This window comes from Sinocyclocheilus grahami, unplaced genomic scaffold, assembly GCF_001515645.1.
Source record: "Sinocyclocheilus grahami isolate Dianchi unplaced genomic scaffold, SAMN03320097.WGS_v1.1 scaffold214.1, whole genome shotgun sequence".
Taxonomy (NCBI): domain Eukaryota; kingdom Metazoa; phylum Chordata; class Actinopteri; order Cypriniformes; family Cyprinidae; genus Sinocyclocheilus; species Sinocyclocheilus grahami.
The window spans coordinates 988,490-1,008,845 of record NW_015505393.1 but is presented as its reverse complement, the minus strand read 5'-3'; the positions used below and the strand labels follow the sequence as shown (position 1 = coordinate 1,008,845).

The 20,356-nt window shown below is 36.6% G+C and overlaps 2 protein-coding genes across 2 annotated transcripts in view; both read right to left on the bottom strand.

The window, feature by feature from the left end:
* Nucleotides 1–907: 907 nt before the first annotated feature.
* On the bottom strand, nt 908–7,660 carry LOC107596090 (zinc finger protein 148-like). The gene is made up of 6 exons (XM_016286708.1): nt 7,509–7,660; nt 5,631–6,009; nt 5,222–5,347; nt 4,817–4,940; nt 4,651–4,739; nt 908–4,429 (listed from the first exon to the last, which is right to left on the bottom strand). The coding sequence occupies exons 1-6, from the start codon at nt 7,511–7,513 to the stop codon at nt 3,668–3,670; spliced, it is 1,485 nt and encodes a 494-aa protein (XP_016142194.1). The 5' UTR covers nt 7,514–7,660; the 3' UTR covers nt 908–3,667.
* Nucleotides 7,661–9,769: 2,109 nt separating this feature from the next.
* LOC107596089 (sorting nexin-4) overlaps nt 9,770–20,356 on the bottom strand; it is a 14,244-nt gene continuing 3,657 nt past the window's right edge. Inside the window, exons 3-14 of the mRNA XM_016286707.1 lie at nt 17,092–17,230; nt 16,858–17,007; nt 15,872–15,919; nt 15,212–15,267; nt 15,029–15,101; nt 14,580–14,641; nt 13,928–13,993; nt 12,300–12,389; nt 11,797–11,896; nt 10,996–11,141; nt 10,516–10,630; nt 9,770–10,376 (exon numbers count right to left, since the gene is read on the bottom strand). Of these exons, the coding sequence (XP_016142193.1) occupies nt 10,329–10,376; nt 10,516–10,630; nt 10,996–11,141; nt 11,797–11,896; nt 12,300–12,389; nt 13,928–13,993; nt 14,580–14,641; nt 15,029–15,101; nt 15,212–15,267; nt 15,872–15,919; nt 16,858–17,007; nt 17,092–17,230 (1,093 nt within the window). The 3' untranslated portion in view covers nt 9,770–10,328. The remainder of the gene's footprint in view (nt 10,377–10,515; nt 10,631–10,995; nt 11,142–11,796; nt 11,897–12,299; nt 12,390–13,927; nt 13,994–14,579; nt 14,642–15,028; nt 15,102–15,211; nt 15,268–15,871; nt 15,920–16,857; nt 17,008–17,091; nt 17,231–20,356) is intronic.

The following is a 20,356-nucleotide window of genomic DNA, read 5'->3' as shown; positions in this document are numbered from 1 at the left end:
TGCCGGCTGTTCTGACTCACAGACTGGAAGTACGTTTTTATATTTAAAGAATTTGCCACTGATGATTCAAACACGAGTTTTGAGCAGTGTAAAGTAGCGCTTGTTGTTTGTCATTTCTCAGATCACAAATGCAGACATGGTTGTATGTTTACGTGGCGCAATACGCAGCGCAAAGCGTAAAAAGACAGTATAAGTCATTACAATCAGTAATTATGTCCCCACTGGATGCAACAAATGCCTCGTTTGTAATGGGTTTTATTGGTTTTGTCTCGTCGCGCTGGACACATGGAAACCATAGACTGTATGATGGAAACACAGTATGGTAAGGGAGGTAACATTTCTGTCACACGCTTGAGGTATTCGGCCAATCAAAATGCACTGGATAGCTGGCCAATCAGAGCACACCTCGCTTTTCAGACCGATGAGCTTTGTAAAAATCGACGCGTTTCAGAAAGGCGGGGCATAGAGGAGAAACAATAATGTACATTATGTGGAAAATAATGTTTTTTTTAAAACTTAAACCGCATAAACACATTGCATTACACCAAATACACAAAATAATGTTCTTTTTAGCAACATCATATGACCCCTTTAAGACCATAGAAATACTTCTGTGAATATATTTATTTTTACATTTAGTTAAAGAGAATTGGGAGAAATATGCTTAATTGTTATAAAATATATATGCAATCACAATGCAAAAAATATGGTCATAAAAACAGGATTCATTTATTTTAGGCAAAATACATTTCTCGATTTTTGTTAAAAATGAACTGGACTTCTTGGATTTCTTGACTGGTTTCATGAGATTCACACAGTAATGCTTATACTAAAAAGGCAGGGGCCACCCACTCCTGTGATGAGTGATCATGACACATGAAAAAAGCACTCAACAACTTGATGCATTTTGAAATTTATTATTACACAACAAGAGGCACGCAATCAAAAACATCCAATCAGAACTTTTCCCCCATGTCTTAGGCAAAGTATTGCATTAAAGTATATTCTATGGAAATAATTCGGCTACAATAAAATGGATACATATAGAAATATAACCAGTGTACAAAGACAGTCAGAGGACATGCACTCCCCAATAAAATTAAATGTCTAAAACTAGTCAGAAGAGCTTACTAAATAAAACCATTCAGTTTTCCACTCAAATTAAACTTGAAAGAAAACAATGATCCACCATCAGTAACACCAGATGAGACTTGCTCAAAATACCCAGTCAGTAAAGAACAAGTCATGTGTCTAAATGGATATGACCTTTTACCAATAGCAACTGAGCTTACAAAAAATTAATTTTTTTAAAAATCCACAATTTACTAAAAGAAAAGAAAGCAAAAACAAAGCATTAAGGTCTTCCCTCAACTTATCATCTCACTTTTACCAATTTCTAGAGCATCTATCGCAGTAATTATTGATTAAATATTTATAATGAAGGTATCACATGATATTGAAATGATAAATAACATCCTAAAAACTCCTTTGATGGTGTATGATATCCATACATGGTTTAATCAAATTATAATTATTAAAAACTCATTCAGAGGCAATTCTTAGAGGATAGTACATTTGTAATTTTACAAACAAGAACACAAACATGATTTAGTCACAAAAGTTGTGCTGAGAGTCATCAGGGACTACGGGAATGAGTAAACCAAAATGGCAGCAAATAGTAAATCATGTCGCACTCTCTCTACACTCCAAAACATGTGCACATCAAAATGCACAAATTAAAATATACAACCTATTTACAATGTGTAGAAATAAAGGGACAATAAGGGAATGTTTAGGCACACATATAATAGACCGCAATCAAAAACAGTAAAATGTATTTGACACCTAGAACATACTATAAATTAAAAAAAACATACACACAGGACTGTTCTTAATGGGCCTCATTCACAAAATATGAGCAGAGTGAATTTGTGTGTTTATAAAACCATTAAACAATTTACATAAGAATGTTTTTAAAAATGATTTACAAAGAAATGAGTGTACAGTTTCGCATGATACTACGAGTATAAAGCATAAAACTAAGATTAATCAAGATTATGATTAACAGTTATGGGGCAAGCAGGTAAATTTAATAAAAAATAAAACAGAAACAAAGTTTTTCATTTACATGATTAGTTTTTAAGCTAACAAAGATAGATGTGTGATTAATAAATGCTGTGTGTACATATTAGTATAACTTTACCAAACATTACACTTTATTTTTTGTTCTATATTGATCCAATAAGTAACAGCAAGTGAATCTGATACAAAGACATACTTGCTAATGGATGGGGTGTTTTTGAGACAAAGAAAAAGCAAAAAAATATGATCTCAGACTATACATTCTTAAATCATCTTTCTTGATTTCACTCAACACTGATATAGATTATATCAGATTTATGAATGTGTACATTATGTAGAGGGAAGGTGGGAACTGAAAAGTGCTTTAAAGCAATAACAAAAACTGCCCATGAGCTCAAAGTGCTGTTTAATGGGTAATGTTTATGAGATATTGAGTCCATCTGGAAACTCAAGAAAACAGAATGTGAACAAATGAAATCCTCTTAAGGAAATCAAAGTGATGAAATGCGCACATTCTTTCAACAAAGTATGTTGTATTTTGACTACTGTACGTCTGAATTAACCACTGAGTCAGGCACAATGATGACAAATGAAGAAGTGCATATTGACAATTGCCAAAACTACATCCCTAAATGTAGAATATGTGAAAACAAACCATCTACAGATGCCTTGTTCCCCATGTGCCCTAAATCTGATTGGCAAGACAGTCTCTCATGAAAATGTACTGATCTGTTCAGAAGTAGCATGAGAATATCTATTGTTTTGATCCAATAACCTTAGGAGAAATGTGCAAAAAATATTTCATGATTATATAATCTCATTATATAAAATGATGGGCTAGGTCCATACAAATTCAGTATGACAATACCTGCAGATTGCTCTAAACAAAATGTGTCTTGGAGAGATTCTTTATGGGAGCAGAGAATGCAAATATTTGTAAAAACATTCCAACAAGTAAATAAGTGCACAAAAAATTAAATACACAAATTAGCTTACAACGGCAGAAAAATGTTACTCATTTTTTAAACAAAGTGCCTTACTCAAGTCTAGGGCATGAATGTAAGGTCCTTTCAGTACCTCTCCAGACAACATGTTACAAAATCGATTGTAATGCTATGTCAGAGTAGTTTCTATAGACCTTCATTATTAGGTCAGTCCGTTGAGCCTGTTGTTCCAAGCAAAAGAACTAAATGCTAAAAAGAGGCCAAATCAGAATTGATTTTTGTATCATTTTCTCTCTAGGAAGCTACATTGACCCTATAATTTAGACTACTACAACAGCATTGTTGTTGTAGCTTGAATTCCTAATTCTAGAACACACAGGCTAACTAATTTGGCAAGCCATAGTGCGTTCATCCCAAGCCCTACATGTGTAATGCACAAATAATGCAATGACACATAAAGAGTATCCCATAGTCTACATTAGAAGTGCTGATAATGAAATCTAATGCGTGCATCACTCTGCTCCACATGCGTGATTGTTTAAAGATGGAAAATCATAAGTATTTGCACAGAGATCACATTGCCTTCACTGACAGAACTATAAAGTGCCATTAAAATGCTTCAAATCATTAAAAGCTCTTGTTTAGCCAAAGGTTTGACTGCTTGTAGCATCTGGAGATCTTGTTTCGTTAACAAGAGAGAACTCTGGGAAGTCCGCTCCTCCATGACCTCTCAGGCTAACTTGTCCACTGGCAATGCTAAACTGTGAAGACATTCCAGCTCGTGAGCTAGGAAACTGAGATCGAAAGTTCTGGTCAAAAGTAGCGATCTGAAATGTCTGACTAATGCTTTGCGCATCTGTTTTTTTGGGAGAGGTCACTTGGTCGAGGAAGTCCTCCGTTGGCGAAACTGAGGAAGGGTTTGTCTCGTCACCTGAAAAGGAGAAGGAGTGTTGGGAATCTACTAAAAGGCTAAAGTTAGGTTTCTCCAAGGTGGATCTCAATGGAGAGTTCATGCTCGGTCTGAACCGGGATGGGGAGGTGAACTGCTTCTCCGTGGAAAACAAAGGCTGGCCAGCAAGACTGGCACTGTCATTTACAAACGTAAGACTCTGGTTGTTCAGGTAGGTGTCGTTCTGACTGGTCCTTTCCAGTGCTTGCTGGAGAAACTTGGAGTACTCCTGTAGAAGGCTAGCCTTCTCGGCCGGGGGTCCTTGTGAGCTGGTCCCCAAAGTCTCGGTGGGGCTGCTCTCATCGGTAGAGTTGATAGAGATGCTGGATGTGACCTCGGTGTCCGCCACACTGAAGGAAATCTCTGCTTGCCCGTTGGCCTTATTGGAGTAGTGATCGAGAAGCGTCTGCAGGACCTCATCTGGAAGGACGTTCTTCTCGTTACTGGACTTGATCTCTTTTCCCAGTCAAGACTGACAGGGGAAAAAGTAGGCCTTAACCCTTAGACTTGCTTTCTCAGAGTACAGAGATGTACCACAAAACAGGGGCTTGCAATGGACTACATTAATAAATAGATCATCGACTCTAAAGATTTCACTGTACATTCTTAAAGAAATTTTTTTGAATGAAAAACACTTTTTTTTGCCACTGGTACAATGTTTATAATCCCTCTCTACTTACCTGTGTGGATCTTCTCATGTCTCTGAAGCAGGTACTTCTGAATAAAGCGCATGTCACATTGATTGCACTGGAAAGGCTTTTCACCTGCAAAATAAAAAATTGTGTTCACCATTTTGTTCTTTTAGATGTCATTTATTCCCAAAACACATTACACCACTTACCTGTGTGAATGAAGACATGTCTTTGTAAATGGTAGTTTGTCCGAAAAGCAGCATTGCAGTGCTCACAGACATGAGATTTCGGGTTCTGGTGCCCAAGGGAGCCGTCTTCATTAATAGTGAGAATCTAACAAGATGAAGGAAATATAGTTCAAAATCTACTGTACCTTATCTTTCATGCTTGTGCTCGTTTAGAGCATCATATCTGTGTGGTCATAATACTTTATGTCCTGGCTAACCAATACCATAAAATGACATGATAAATGTCAGATGTGCATTGCAGTTTTTAGTATAATAATATTTCTGAGTACAATCACCTCAGTAAGCAAGTAGCCTTTAATACAAATAAAATTATATTCAAAAAGCAGACAAATTAAGCAATTTCAGGACACTGAAATTATATTAAACCTTTGCAGGCGAGTGCTGCTTTCTCTTCTTCTTTTTGTGACAGTCAGATGGGTCCCTCCCTGGTTTCTTCTCCTTTTTATTGAGAATCAATGAGTCTGGCAATTTCATCTCCTGCTTTATATTTACCTAACAAAAGTAACAACAACAATCATGAATTAAATTCATTTACTGAATATACTTTTATAGATTTATTTTTATCACGATATAGCCATAATACAGTTTAATTCTGACAAATCAGCTTTGCGCAAATTTGCTGAAAAGAAATGCACACTTACTTTACCCAATATTTACTCACTGTTTGTTTAGGTACACTGACAAGGTTGTTGGAACTTGCACAAGTAAAATAAATAATATTGTTAAAGTGCAGCAATAATTAGCTCTTAATCAGCTCGAACAGCTGTACACTTACTGGCATATTGAGTGTATAGTGTAATTTATGGGAGATTCGCTGTGAGAAAGCGGCTTCATCCTGTCCGTCCTTTTTCACCGTCTCCTCATGAACCATGAGGTCATCCTGGGGTATCAGATCATGCGAGGTTAGGCCTCCACCTGCCAGGTCTTCATCATCATCATCTTCATCATCATCATCCTCTGCCAAAAGGGGATGATTAGCCAAGCTCCGTTCCCCAAGTGTCATATCCAAACTGCCTCTCCTTCCTCTTCCGTCCACCCTTGAGGGTCCCAAAGCTCTGGAAGAGTGATGAAGCCCCACAGGGCTACATTTCATAAGCATCCCCTCCAACTTTTCATCAATGTTCATCGCTGAACGCTGAGCAGTTGAGCTGAAGCTACAGGAAGAGACAGGACCAACATAAGGATTCCTATCAGCAGTCAACACAGCTGCGTTCACAGCACTTCCTCTCTGTTAACCTGGCTGAGAGAAACAACAGGTTTGAGTTGAAAGAAAACAAACCTCATATCCCCCCCTTTTGACAAGTAGCAGCAAAACCTGATGATCCATATTCTCCAGCATGATGATTCAAAGAGTATCTTGTGGAATTTGATCTTTTGAAAAATCCTAAAACGTTATTTCAAGGTTTAAATAAAAAAGGAGGATATGATCAGCTAGGTGTTGGTCTAGCCTCTATGTGCAATCAAATCAAAATCATTTTCATCACCTGCTAGGAAGAGGAGAAATGACAATAAACTCAATCTGACTTGACACGTCTTGAACGGTTATTGTCAGAATTGCCACTGCAGCATAAACTAATTTAATTAGGAAGCATTCATGCCTTTTTATGTCAGATTCCTGCTTCTACATCTCATTATGAACCAGCTGACTCTGTAATACATAATTTCTTACTATTTTAACGAGGCTTAAGACTTTATTATATTCAGAAAAAATGTATCAATCTAACTGTAATGACACTATTGGATAAAAATATAAAAAGCTGCAGTAGAGCTGCTATATAGCTGTTATTACTGTGAAGCTGCTCTGGAACAATCTGTATTTTCGTACCTATCAATACTGAACGATTAAAGCCGCATTTAACCCTGCTGTACTTTTCTAATCATTGATATTGACCTCATAAATATGAATATTATTCATTTGAATATTTACAAGCATACCTGATTGAGATTCATTATTAACCCAGGATGACCTTTACACAATTATTCTCTTATTCTACTGACTTGTATGAGCTGGTTGGCATCCTGCAGCTTTGCCATAACAGATTTAACCAGATGACACTGTCAAATCAAATCAATCTTATTTTTATAGCATTTTCACAATACATATTGTTTCTACGCATCTCTACAGATAATTCTCCCTTAATGCGCCCAGTGAGCAAGTCAATCTTGACTGTAGAAAAGCTCAAATTATATCAGTGGGGAAGAAAAAACAACAACAATATTCCATATGCATAGACTTTGTAAAAGTCATGTATGACATGTCAATCATCAACCTTAACTAAATACGACCCGCATAGGAAGTGGATCAACGTATGATTGAAAAAAAGAAAAGAGTTTAAGCTCTATGTAAACAGACTTAATAATGCTGATGTGCATAAACTAATAAATAAACTTAAAGTACATTTACAGTGTGTGACACTCGAGCATAACACTGGCTGCCTGTTGCCACTGTCAGAGATACAACTGCGCATTTAATTTGACTTGAGCTTAATGAGACTACTGTATTTTAATAATGACTTTAATATATGAATGTAGTTTAAAATCGGCCTGGTCTCAATTTCTATGCTGCCGTTTCTTCACGCACACAGAGGCCGGACTGCAAACATTTTCTCGGCTGATTGTATCGAAGACCTTCGCGGATGAAGAGTATACGTACCGCATGTGTTGTCAGTGCAGCGCTGGCGCCGGGTTCGAGCCGCTCATGATGTGTTTGTCAAACTTTACTGCGATGCCGCGGCTAGCATGAGAGGCTAGCGAGCTACATTCCATCTGCAGCAGCGCAGCGGTGCATTGTGGGATCGCAGCGGACCCGCTCTGATGAGACTCTGACAGGACGTGTTTGCTTGCTGTTTGAAATATATTTAAGCAATAAGTGTAGCTAATAATAGAGAATTATGTGGTATGTTATATAAATTGATTTATTCATAATCAGGTGGACCAAGATTTCTCTCACCCTGTCTAAGCCTCAATTATTAACCCCCATATAACTCATATAATAGAATCACAGGGACTTTTGTATTTAAAAACATTACATTTTAACATCTGTTATATTTTATTTCAGATCTATCTAGATACGCATATCTCTGTTCAGATAGCCTAATTAGCTCTGTTCAGATTGTACATTTATTTTAATGACTTGACATAAGGCATTTTAAGGTAAATTTGAATGTTTTTACATTTAAAAAAAAATGTAATTATGCACTTTTGTATGTGAATATAAAGAAACAGACCCTCAAAGGTTAAATAAGCTCCTAAAACAAACTTCCAAGGGGGTCACGGGGATAACTTACATTATTTATCTAAAAAATAATTAAAATGCTAAAAACAACACAAAACAGTTCCTCTCAAAAACTTTTCTTTTATTATTATTGAAAATATATATATAAGGACATCAAATATAATCGAATCACCAAACGAATCAATGTTTAATTAAGTTTCTGTTAATAAAAAACAACTAGCGTCATAATTACAAGACAAATACCATAGAAAATATATCCAATATGAGGGACTCTTGAATATAGTGTTGGAAAATGAGGGGCCTTCAAGTCAAAAAGGATGAGGAGCACTGCCCTAAAATCAACTTGAAGAGGTGAAATGGTGGCATTTAAATACAAAAACATTCATTTCTGATTTTGGCTCAATTTGAGAAGATATTTAACTGGATAAAACGAAGAACTGCGAGGAAAAAAGAAAACAAGTGTCCACTCATTTAATTGGTTAAAACCATGTCTTGCAATTTCAAACAAAGCCAAACATCTGACCAGTTTGTTATATCAAAAAAGTTTTAGTTATAAAAAGATGTTCATAAGTATAACACAACACTAGAGGGAAGCATTACAACAAATGAAGATTCCTCTTCAGTAGCGATCGCTACAATTGATCAGTTTAAAGAAAAGCACTCTTTTCACCAGTACACAGCTCACGTTAAAGGATGTATTCTTTTTCAATGTTAAAATACTTTCTCCCACCTCAGTTTAATGTACAGAGATAACAAGACATCTGTAGTTTGACAGATTTAAACTTGATTAAACTTTAAATATATTTGCTTATATACATAAGCATTCTCATACACAGTGTATTTTTGTTAACGTTACACCTCAAACTCAGCAACTTCATATAAATTGAAACAATCAAAATGAACTCCACATAAAAAAAGTCACTGCAGAGCTCTTAGACTATCAAAAAGATGAACACAACAAATTTAAAGTAGACAAGACTAAAATTGTGCGACCCTCACAACAAATGAAAACACAAGCCAAATGATAATGGTCATTTTTTTTTATTATCATTAGTGTTACACAACAATGATTTGAACAGAATATATACAAAATGGTTATCTCTACCCCACTCTAAACCAAAAAATGAACCAAATGACAAGGGGTCAGGCAGAGTTAAACATGCAGCTCTAAAATGAAGAAATTATTATATTCTGCCTTTCCTGTGACCTTCATATTCTTTAGCCAGATTTATATCAAAACACTGACCCACCCACCCACTCTTCATAACAAATATGGCATTCATAGTGGAAGCTGTGGCAACAAAAAAAATATGCTTGAATAAGGCATAAACAGCATATTAATATTTTTCAGATGAACTGACCCATATAAAGGGAGGGGGTCAGTGGTATAAACAGCTTATGATTTTATGACTGAATGTGCAGAAAAGTGACAGATCAGCATATTATGATGAATTTATGCAACTTTGTTAGCTGTATGGGCGTCAGGGCAAATTTAGTTTGCATGCGAATACGTTACTTTCCTTTATTAGGAAATCTTAGAATGTCCTCTGCGCCAGGTGATAAAGATCATTTTGCATGTGCCACAGTAACTGGACACATTCCAGAAGTGCAAGACCACCATTATGAAGAGGGGTGTAAGGTCAAATAAAAATGGAACTGCTGGATGAGCAGTCCCCCCCCCCCCTCAAAATCCCACTCTCTTGTTTTGCCTTGACAATTTTAGCCTGTGCTTTTGTTTTATGGTGAGCTAAAGTAGTAAAAACTTTAATGGAACGTAGAAAAAGGAATGATTTTAGCACACATTCTGACATCAAACAGCATCAAGAAAAAGAAGAAAAAGACAAATTATAAAGAAATGATTCCATTGTTCAAGATTAATCAATACTAATTAAGTTGTTCTTTTGTTTCTGTCTGAAGTGTTAAGAATTGTCCATTACCTTCACAACCTCTTGTGTAGGTCAAAATAGTGCAGTCACAAAAGTAACCAGGTCTAAAATCTGGCTGGTGAACGTGGAAATAAATAAAACAGCACCCCATTCATTCATTATTTGGACTTAGAAACTAGTGTATGTCAATATTATTTTATACCTTTTTACACCAGAGCATCTGGTGCAAGAGGCAAATGTTTAGGATTGCGAGGAAGACTTTAGTCCCCAAGGTCAGTCTCTAGGAGTGTGTGCTTCTCTGGATTGACATCTCCAAGGCCTCCTGGTGTTCTGGTTGTCGTAGCTGGAACCCTCACATCTTATTGAAGCACTCTTTAGCATTGTTCCACACTTGAATTCCCTAAAAACAAAACATGCTTATGTTTCAGTGCCACTATATCACTTCTCCCTTGTGTCTGATCAGTATAAAGTTTTTTTTTCTTGCCCTGTAATGACAAACTTTTTTCTACGTTTATTTTGCTTGCTTTGACGGTGCTTACCTTTTTGCACATGCTGATCTGCATGATGGCATAGCTGATGAGAGACTCTCTGAGATCATGGTCTTTCTGCTCTTTGAACCTCTCAATGTCCACCCATGCACTTTTCACAAACTCACTACAAAACAAACAAAAAAAAAAGATTCTTGGTGTGAAATAACTACTCCGATGAAGCTTGACATGAATGGCCGTATCCTCAAATCTACTTATTTTTAAGAAAGCCCTGAATATTTAGCCTGTTTTGGGTTTCATTTTGTTGTCTCAAAGATGCAACAATATGAGCAAAGAATGTGTATTTGGAGCATATCTGCATATTTCATCATTTCCGTACTGCCACAGGAAATGAGAAGGCAATGCAGTAAGGTTGTGCAACCTTGTCAGCTCATAAACCACCTAATTAAGTAAAATTTTCCGACAACATTTATTGCTTTTCGTCATCAGCAGTACATAAATTTAGTTGTGTGGGAATAGTGCACTGCTTACTCGCATTCTGCGTTTCTTTCTTTGACCTGTTCCTCTCCTTCTTCAATCTGTGTCTCCAGCATTTTCAGTTTGGCCTCCCTCTGCTCTGGGGTCTCTTGTCCAAACAGTTTACTGGTCATTCCCTTCAGAGAGAAGGTCCGTATTGTCTACACAGAAAAGAAAAAAAAAAGGTAAATGACACCCATTGGCTGGAGTAAACCACACTTTTCCTCCCAAGTTTAAGCTGAAATATGGAAGTTTTTACTCCCATTTTTTGGCCAAGTGGGCCTAGTAATTATTCACATCAGCCAATCGGGTCAGAATGTCTTTTGTATTTTGTTGGCTCTTTGTGCTGCTAAAATGTTTGCATGTTAAATGTGCCAATGAGGTAATTCTCTACAGGCTCTATTCATGCAGACACAATTTTATCAGCATAAAACTGTTAAAAAAACATTCACTAGCATGCAAACCTGAAGATGTTCTACATTTTTACTATGAAGGGCCAAAAATTAAACTTGACTGAGTAAATGTAAATGCTGTAGTAAATGCTGCATTATATCAAACTATGCTACTTTAAATGTATATTTTTAAATCATGCTCACTTATATTCTATACATTTAAAAACAGAAAATAAAACAAAAAGTGTTTTAAATATTACTTATATTTTATAACTGTTTGCCTATTTTTTCCCCTCCTTCTTGTGATATGATATGGGCACTGGTTTAAATAAATCTTCCTGGAAAGTCCCCCATTCCAGATGTAAGGGGTGATGTGGAGTTCTCCGGTCTCTGAGTTGTGTCATGTGGTTGAATGGACACTGACCCCTGTGGCGAGTTCCTCTTGCTGCTGTTTCTTAGAGGTCAGATCCTGGACGGCCATCTCCAGTTCATACTGTGTCAGTTCATGCTTCCTACACACTGTCCTGTGAAAACACACATAAACCACAAAATATACAAATTCAACCATAAAAGCAGATCATCTCCTTGTTTCTTATGGAAATTGTTGAACTGAAAATCTAGATGCCCTGCAGTGTGGTCACTTTCAAGAAAACTGGGAACTGATGGAGTTTTGTGTTCACAGTGTACCAAAAGTTGCATGTAACTTAATCAGCCAGTGGGGGCTATCAGCTCCCAGGAGTTCAGTGAGAACAGGGCCCATGTACATTTCTAATCAACCTCACTGTTATAACAGCTTGTGTTTAGTATGCTTCAGGTCACATTTAAAGTAGTTCAGGGAAATAAATGATCACAATTCTCAATTTGAGTAAACTATCCCTTTAAGACGAGGCAATGTAACAGTAATGAATGAGGCAATGAATGCTGTACCTTAATGCATCTGCGTAGAAAAGGTACTCCTTCAGCTGATCAGCATAATGCTCCTCTTCCTCTAGAATATCGTCTACAGAAGCAGCATACCTGTAACATACAAAAGTGCCTGATTAAAGGGTAGTTGACATACAACACATCCATGTACTTCTCCTGATATGGTCACAGACATGCGTACGCTAAGTTTGAAGTCAGTAAGATTTTTTTTTTGTTGAAAGAAATTACTTTATATATTTGTATTCCGCAAGGATGCATTAAATTGATTAAAAGTGACAGCAAATACATTTACAACGTTACAAAAGATTTCTATTTCATATAACGCTGTTTTTTTGTACTTTCTATTCAACAAAGATTCCAGAATAAAATCGGAAAAATTCAGCTTTGCATCAAAGAAATAAGCTACAGTTTTAAATATATTAAAATAGAAAACAGTTATTTGAATTATAATGATATTTCACAGTATTACAGTATTATTTTTCAAAAAGATAAAAAAAAAACTGACCCCAAATTTGTTGAACAATATTGTTTAACGGCAACATGACCAATGAAATTATGAATGGTTGAATAAATTATAGTAAGAACCATCTGTTTGTTAAATTAGTTGTTTAGTCTTATGTTTTTAACTCAGTGTTACGCAGTATCTTTTGTCATAAATCTTTTCGTTGGTTTTCATCGAGTTCCGAGTCAAAGATAAAATAAATATATGAGATGAAGTATTTTTCATTTAACTCACTGAATTCCACAAAAATTGGCATTACCACATGTTTTTTAATATATAAAACACTTTTCGTTGGGTTTCCAATAACTGTAACTTTTTATATATACTGTGACCATGATATTTTGAAGAAACCATGAATATTTTGGTCATACCTAATGTCACAAACTGGCATTCTTGTAATACTAAATGCGTTATCCTCTCTAAATCAGACAGAGAGCCTGTGGAACTAAAGCCAAACCTGCAGCAGAGCCTGTTTGGGGTATTACAAGGAATTCTGGGAATAGGTGAGCAACATGATCCATAAAACAGTTTGACAGCTGCCAAATAGGGGCTGATGACGGACAGGTTGTTTCTTTCAGTGCGGAGACAGACAGGCAGCGCATTGGGCTCTGACCTTTGACCTTTCTGCCAAGTACAGCAATCTGGAATCCATCAGAGCAGACAGCAATACAAAACCAGTATAGAAACGAAAAGGGCTGGTTAAAGACTCACTAAGGACACTTCTGCAAGAAAGTCCCTCTCACAACAACATCATAATGTTGAAAAAAAAATTACCACTAAACGTTTTGGCCATGGCTCCCGGAGATTCGCGGCACGGCCTGCCAGCCAAATCAAAACAAGTCTCCCAAGGGCTCATCTTACTGGCTACTTGTTATGGGGGGGCCATGAATGGAAATCTGAGAGGATACAGATCAATCTGGCAAATGTGTTTTACAGCTCAGTACCAGGAGCACACATGTGTAGAATCACGGGAGGGTCATGGGGTGTATCATACAGCACCTTCATATTTCAGATCGTCCCAGGTAGGAGAAACACAATCAAAACCAGCTGCAATAAGGTCTTGCACTAATCCCATAAAGGTACATGAGAATGGCTCATAAAGTGACTGTTGCATATGCTGTGAACTCACGCGTCCATGTGATGGCCAGCGCTCTGCAGCCCATCTCCCATCTCTTTCTCAATGGCACTCCATTCGCTGTCCAAAACAAACAAAGACTCACATTGAACCACTGCAGCTGACCGCAGCTACACACTCACAACCCAAAAGATTTACCCCCAAAAATGCTTCTCACAAAAATGGTTTACAGAGCACGTTATAAAACATGCCTTGCTCCTTCAAAATGAGCATACTTAATTGTGATTGAACTGTGTACTGATTATACTGTGAGAAAAATGTGGAGCAACTGGTCTATTCATTACACATTGATTGTATAGTTTCAGATGACGTGAAATATAATGCACAGGTCGTATATAGACTTTAATGTAGCTATTTGTTGACCATGATTATATGCATTATTGAACAATATAATTTTTTGTAGCAATGCGAACGTTTTTACTTTTGATACATTTAATGCATACTTGGAATGAAGTCTTAACCAAAATATAGACCATAATCATATATGCATATAAACATGGTCATTATATGGAGAAGAGGAGCCTGGACATACTGCAAAACATCTCTTTTTGTCCCCCACAGAAAAAAGTAAGCCATATCAGTTTTGACATGACATAAGTAAATTATTCATATCTGAGTGAACTATTCCTTCAAAAAAAAACATCACCTAAAGACTCTTCCATAATTTCCATGCACTTTGTAGACTCCATACAGGCGATCAGCTGCTCTCTAAAAGAAGAGTTGAACTCTGTTAGTAAATTATTAGATTTTTTTTTTTTTTTAAAGCACATTTTCATTAGATTCACTATGATTCAAATCCAACCAGATATATATAAAAAAAAGCAAAAACAGAGACTTTCAAGACTTACTGTAAATCAGTGTAAATACAGACTGTTCATGTGAAAATATACAATCAGAAGAATTTTGTTGGAATAAATGGTACTTCAGAAGAATAATTAAACAAGTTGGCTAAAAGAACCGTTAATGAAATCAACAGAATCGCTTTCCTTACAATTTTTATCCCTAATAACACCTAATATATGCAATACTTAAATTAGGCATTTGTTGGAGTGAAAAAGCTGCATATTCGGCTGTCTTGACTTTGTTTATACTCACTGCACGAACTCTCAGCAGCTGCGAAATAACAGATTGCAGCTCATCACCGTAGTGTTTCATTTCTGCAAACCGCCTGTGAAACACACACACGGCTCAATGTTAGTTTCAGTGTTAACAAACAGCACGGCCATATCTTTATGCATTTCATGACACTGCGTTGCACGGTTTACAAAAATGACTTACTTGTCTGGATTCTTCACTCTGAATGTGGCATTTAAAGCTTTCAATCTTGAATCGGCCTGTAAGAAGGACAAAGGCCAAATGTTGACAGACAGATTCGTGTTTGGGTTTTGTTTTTTCAGATGGTGTAAAACAGGATTACAGGCACTCCTTACAACAATCTTTTTAAATGACTGAGATCAGATAAACACTGCAATATGGCAATAATATACACTAACATAAAACACTGCTGCTCTTTCGGGTTTGAACCAGAACGGTCCAACAGACTTCCTGTGCCGGTTTACATAAACTATAGCATACTGAAAACAGATTCTTCACCGCAGTAGCAATTCAGTTACTTCACACAATTTAATTTGAAATTATTTAGTCAGCCTCATATCAACATATACAGTGGGTACGGAAAGTATTCAGACCCCCTTAAATTTTTCACTCTTTGTTATATTGCAGCCATTTGCTAAAATCATTTAAGTTAATTTTTTTTCCTCATTAATGTACACACAGCACCCCATATTGACAGAAAAACACAGAATTGTTGACATTTTTGCAGATTTATTAAAAAAAAAAAACTGAAATCTATGGTGAGGAGCAATATATAAATAACAGAGTCGTGGGTAGAGGTTTAAAGAGAGAAAGAACCCAATGAACTGGAAAGTGCTGATATACCTTCGCCTGAAATCCTGTCTCAAACACGGTTTCCTTCCAACCATTTTCCTGTGGGGCAAAGAAAGGATGCAATTTCTGACACTGACAAAGGGCATTATCAGCATGAAAATTAAAAAAAAAAATCGTTTTCAAATGGCAAGTGACATTAGGTCTGTCAACTTAAATTAATTTAGTTCAATTATTTAAATTCACAATTTATGAATTGCTGGACTGTGGGCCATTGATAATCTTACACTAACGTTCAAAAAGTTTGGGATCAGTAGGATTTTTTAAAATTTTTTATTCAGCATTAAATTGTAAATGCATCACAGTTTCAACAAAAAAATATTAAGCAGCACAACTGTTTTCAACATTGATAAAAGTAAGAAATGTTTTTTGAGCACCAAATCAGCAGGTTATGACTTCTGAAGGATCAAGTGACACTGAAGAGTGAAGCTTTGAATAAATTACATTTTAAAATATATTCATATAAAAAATAAAGTAATTTTAAACTGTAATATTATTCGCCAATATTACATTTTCACTGTATTTTTGCTCAAAAACATTTAAAAATCGTACTGATCCCAAACGTTTGCATAGTAGTGTGTTATAGAAATAAAATAAAAATATTGGCTTCAAAAGCCACTTATAATGTATATCTACAATATCCATACTTTGTTTATCTGCCTTGATAATTTTATGTTTATTCATTGGTATTGTATATGCGATTATATGTGATTATTTATTTTTTCAATTCATTTATATTTCTACTAGGTTGTCAATTGATTTTCTTTTCTTTTTTTTAAACAACTGACAGCGTAATAGAAACAAAATAATTATTTAAAAATCTACAAAAACTTAAGTTAATTACAAATTAGGAATTAAGCACAAATGTTAAAATCTAAGACGCAAATAGAATATCCTGTCTATTTCAACGTGCGAGTGGCATGCTACTGGTTTGATACACCCTTTGCTTTGTCCAGACAGCTTTAGTGAGACCTCTCTACCTCAGTGAGGAACAAATAGAAGATCTTGTCACTGGACAGGACTGGGTGTGAGGCCACTCTGAGCAGGAAGTTCTCTAGTCCAACCCTACGCCTCTCCACGAAGTCAGGGTCCATGTTGTCTGCTGACAGCTTGTGCCAAACAAATTCAGCCTGTTGCAAAAAATATGAAGTTACAGAGCATGAATTCAAATCACATTTACAAGCAGTAGTAACCAAGGTGTCTTGTTTGCATACCCGTTTTTCAGGCAATGGCGGAACCACCGCAAATGGATAGGTAACTAACAAATAGTTTCGAAGCAGCTCAAACTCGCTGTAACGCCTCCACAATGAATCTAGGGCGGGATTGGTCCCTTCTGAGGCAGCATCCACCGGCCTAAAAACACAGAACAAATGAACAGACTGCCAGAAGTGGAATGAAAAAGTCTTTCAATAAAAAGTTTGGTATAACGATATATACATCTCAGGAAAAATAATAAAAACACTTTTGTCACAAATGTGGAGTTAGTTTAAGCTAATTTCTAAATAATCTGAAATCTGAAGATCTACGGGGTTTCAAGTTGTGGTTCTAGTTTATGAAAGTAGTTTAAAAAACTGGGAGACTTTGAAATTAGAGCTTAAAGGGTTAGTTCACCCTAAAATGAAAATTAGGCTGCGTTTTACTCACCCCCAATGCATCCTAGGTGTATATGACTTTCTTCTTTCAGACGAATCCAGTCGGAGTTATATTAAAAATTGTCTTTGATCTTTCAAGCTCTATCGTTGCACTCAGCGGGTGTTGCATTGCTTCTGTCCAAAAGACGTGAAATAAAAAGCACCTTTCCATAAAAAAAAAAAAATGTCTCTCACGGCTCCGGGGGGTGAACAAAGGCCTCCTGTAGCGAATCGATGCGTTTTTGTAAGAAAAATATCCATATTCAAAACGTAATAATCACTTGAATCTAGCTTGCGCTCACTGTTGTAAACAGAAGCAGTTCCGGGGGAATTACGAATGAGGTCAGCTTTGTGCATGCGCCGCTCAGAAGTGACGCACGCGGAGAGATCGAAACAAAACAACGGTCAATAATTAGAAGTACAAAACGAGGATTTGTAAAGAAGAATGTCGGAGGATTTCGATATAAGCCAAGAGGAGACTTGTTTTCCTTTGCTAAAGTAAGGAAACTTTGCTTCTTTTGATCCTGTAAACAAACGTTGGTTTTCACGAGACTCACCGGCACATGCGCAACGCTGAACTCAAACGTCATGCTCCCGGAACTGCTTCTGTGTGCAACTGCTGGCTCAAGCTAGATTGAAGTGATTATTAAGTTTTGAATATGGATATTTTTCTTACAAAAACGCATCGATTCGCTACAGAAGGTCTTTGTTCACCCCCTGGAGCCGTGCGAGACAATTTTATTTATGGAAAGGTGCTTTTTATTTCACGTCTTTTGGACAGAAGCAATGCAACACCCACTGAGTGCAACGATAGAGCTTGAAAGATCAAAGACAATTATTAATATAATTCTGACAAGATTTGTCTTAAAGAAGAAAATCATATACACCTAGGATAAACCGGGGGTGAGTAAAACGCAGCCTAATTTTCATTTTGGGGTGAACTAACCCTTTAACTTCCTGAGGGCTCCAGGGAAGAAATGGGAGCTCATAATGTGCTCCATGCTAATAATCCATGATGAAATCAAAGCACAAGGAAGGTGAGGATTGGCTGAGAGGCATTCTCCACTCAGACTGTAGAACTTTTTCCAAGATCAGTGGCACCAAACTGCTCTCTAAAGCCCACTGTTTGCATGTGCATTATACTAGCAACACCAAGTTCATGGGTTCATTTCCCAGGGGATGCACTGGTAAAATTAAAAAAATATTCAATGCAATGCAAGCCATTTTCAATAAAACCTCTGACAAACACATAAATGTTCATGTAAAAACTAAAGGTAACTTTTTGCATGAACAAGCACCATTCTAATTTAATTAAGAAAAAGTGAAAATCTAGTTATGGACGCTTTTCCAGTTACAGGACTGTACCAAAAAACACATTTGAAAATGTCTTGGTTAAAGACAGTGATTTAATGAGTTCGACCGACCACTAAGTATTGTTTTTGAATCATGTGATAATATGTTACTGCACTCTGGCCAGTGTGTGCGCGTGTTTGGCGCTGCTGGAAACACAGACGAAGCACATCTGCCTGAAGCGCTGACTCATCACCCTCTCCAGAACGACACATCCCTCTTTCCAACACAAAGCTTGGTGGGGTGATGAGGGTGAGAGCGAAAGGTGAAAGTGACACTTCTGTTGCATGTCACTTCCTGTCCAATGGGATACTCCGGTTTTGTTCTACTTGATGTAGAAAGAATATGAAAGTGACAGTTCCAGGCACAGGAAGAAAAGGTCTAGTGTAAATATTTAAATATGAAGTGGACTTAAAGAGAGGAAATCCGATGGTCTCTACCAGTCTGCTGCAGCTTCCACAGTTTCTGAGCTGGTCTAGCTATGCTGTATATGACTCCTTCATATTTTGTGTTCAGTTCATAGTTCAGTCTGACAGTCAATGTGTAAACCTGCTTTATCTAAACTAGGTTATTCGCATTCACAAAGAAAATGCACATAATAACCAAACAGATCTTTTGCAATGGCTAAAAATGATTCGTTTAGATAGATCCACACTTCCAGCTGTAAACTGACTGCATCCAAACCCCTGACCTTCATTATCATGTCAAGAAAGGAACATCTACTGTACAATACTTGTGACATGGTAGGGTTTGAATGGCTCCTAGACATCTTTAAAGAACAAGTATTTAGTTAATACTTGTGTCTAGTATTGGCTCGACTACAGTATAAATATCATTTCTATCAATAGAAACGCCATAGTATAATTATTCGGATTGGATGGAGGTAGATCTTAATGAAAGCTTGCAGTCGATTGTAAAAAGGGGCAGAGTTTATATGAACAAAATGACAGGAGAAATCCAGCATTCGACACCTAGGGATGCAACGATTATAGATTTTGTTGGTATGATTATTGTCTGAGGAATAATCACAGTTTTACGATTATGACGATTATGCATTTATTCATTTCCCAACATTACTAATGTATAAAATCACATGAACACTCTTTAGATATTAAAGTGTTATTTATTGCTGGCTTTTGAAACAGAAATAACACAGTAACCAACAATACAGCACAAAATAATAATAAACAAAAGACAAACAAAAGTCCATCTCTCCCATTGGAATTAAAAAAGGTGACCTCTGCTCTGTAAACATCCATGACAGTAGTGCTGGGCGGTATACCGGTTCATACCGAATACCAGTGTTTATTTTTGTTATGATATGAATTTTATAAATACCGCAATACCGGTGTATGTCGCTTAAACAACGTTCAGAATGTGACACTGTTTGAAAGGGGTCCCTTTTCACTGTTGCACTGTGGTGAGGGAACAGCTGTATGTGTTACTAAGTGTGAAAGTTCCGAAACTGAAGCTGTAGAACTAATAGAACGTGATGACA

Excerpts from the sequence above, each read along its gene's own strand:
- LOC107596090 (XM_016286708.1), bottom strand. Across the intron at positions 5,348-5,630 it reads ACTATACACTCAATATGCCA|GTAAATATAAAGCAGGAGAT; the intron begins GTAAGTGTACAG and ends TACTTTTGTTAG. Across the intron at positions 4,941-5,221 it reads AGCAGCACTCGCCTGCAAAG|ATTCTCACTATTAATGAAGA; the intron begins GTTTAATATAAT and ends TCATCTTGTTAG.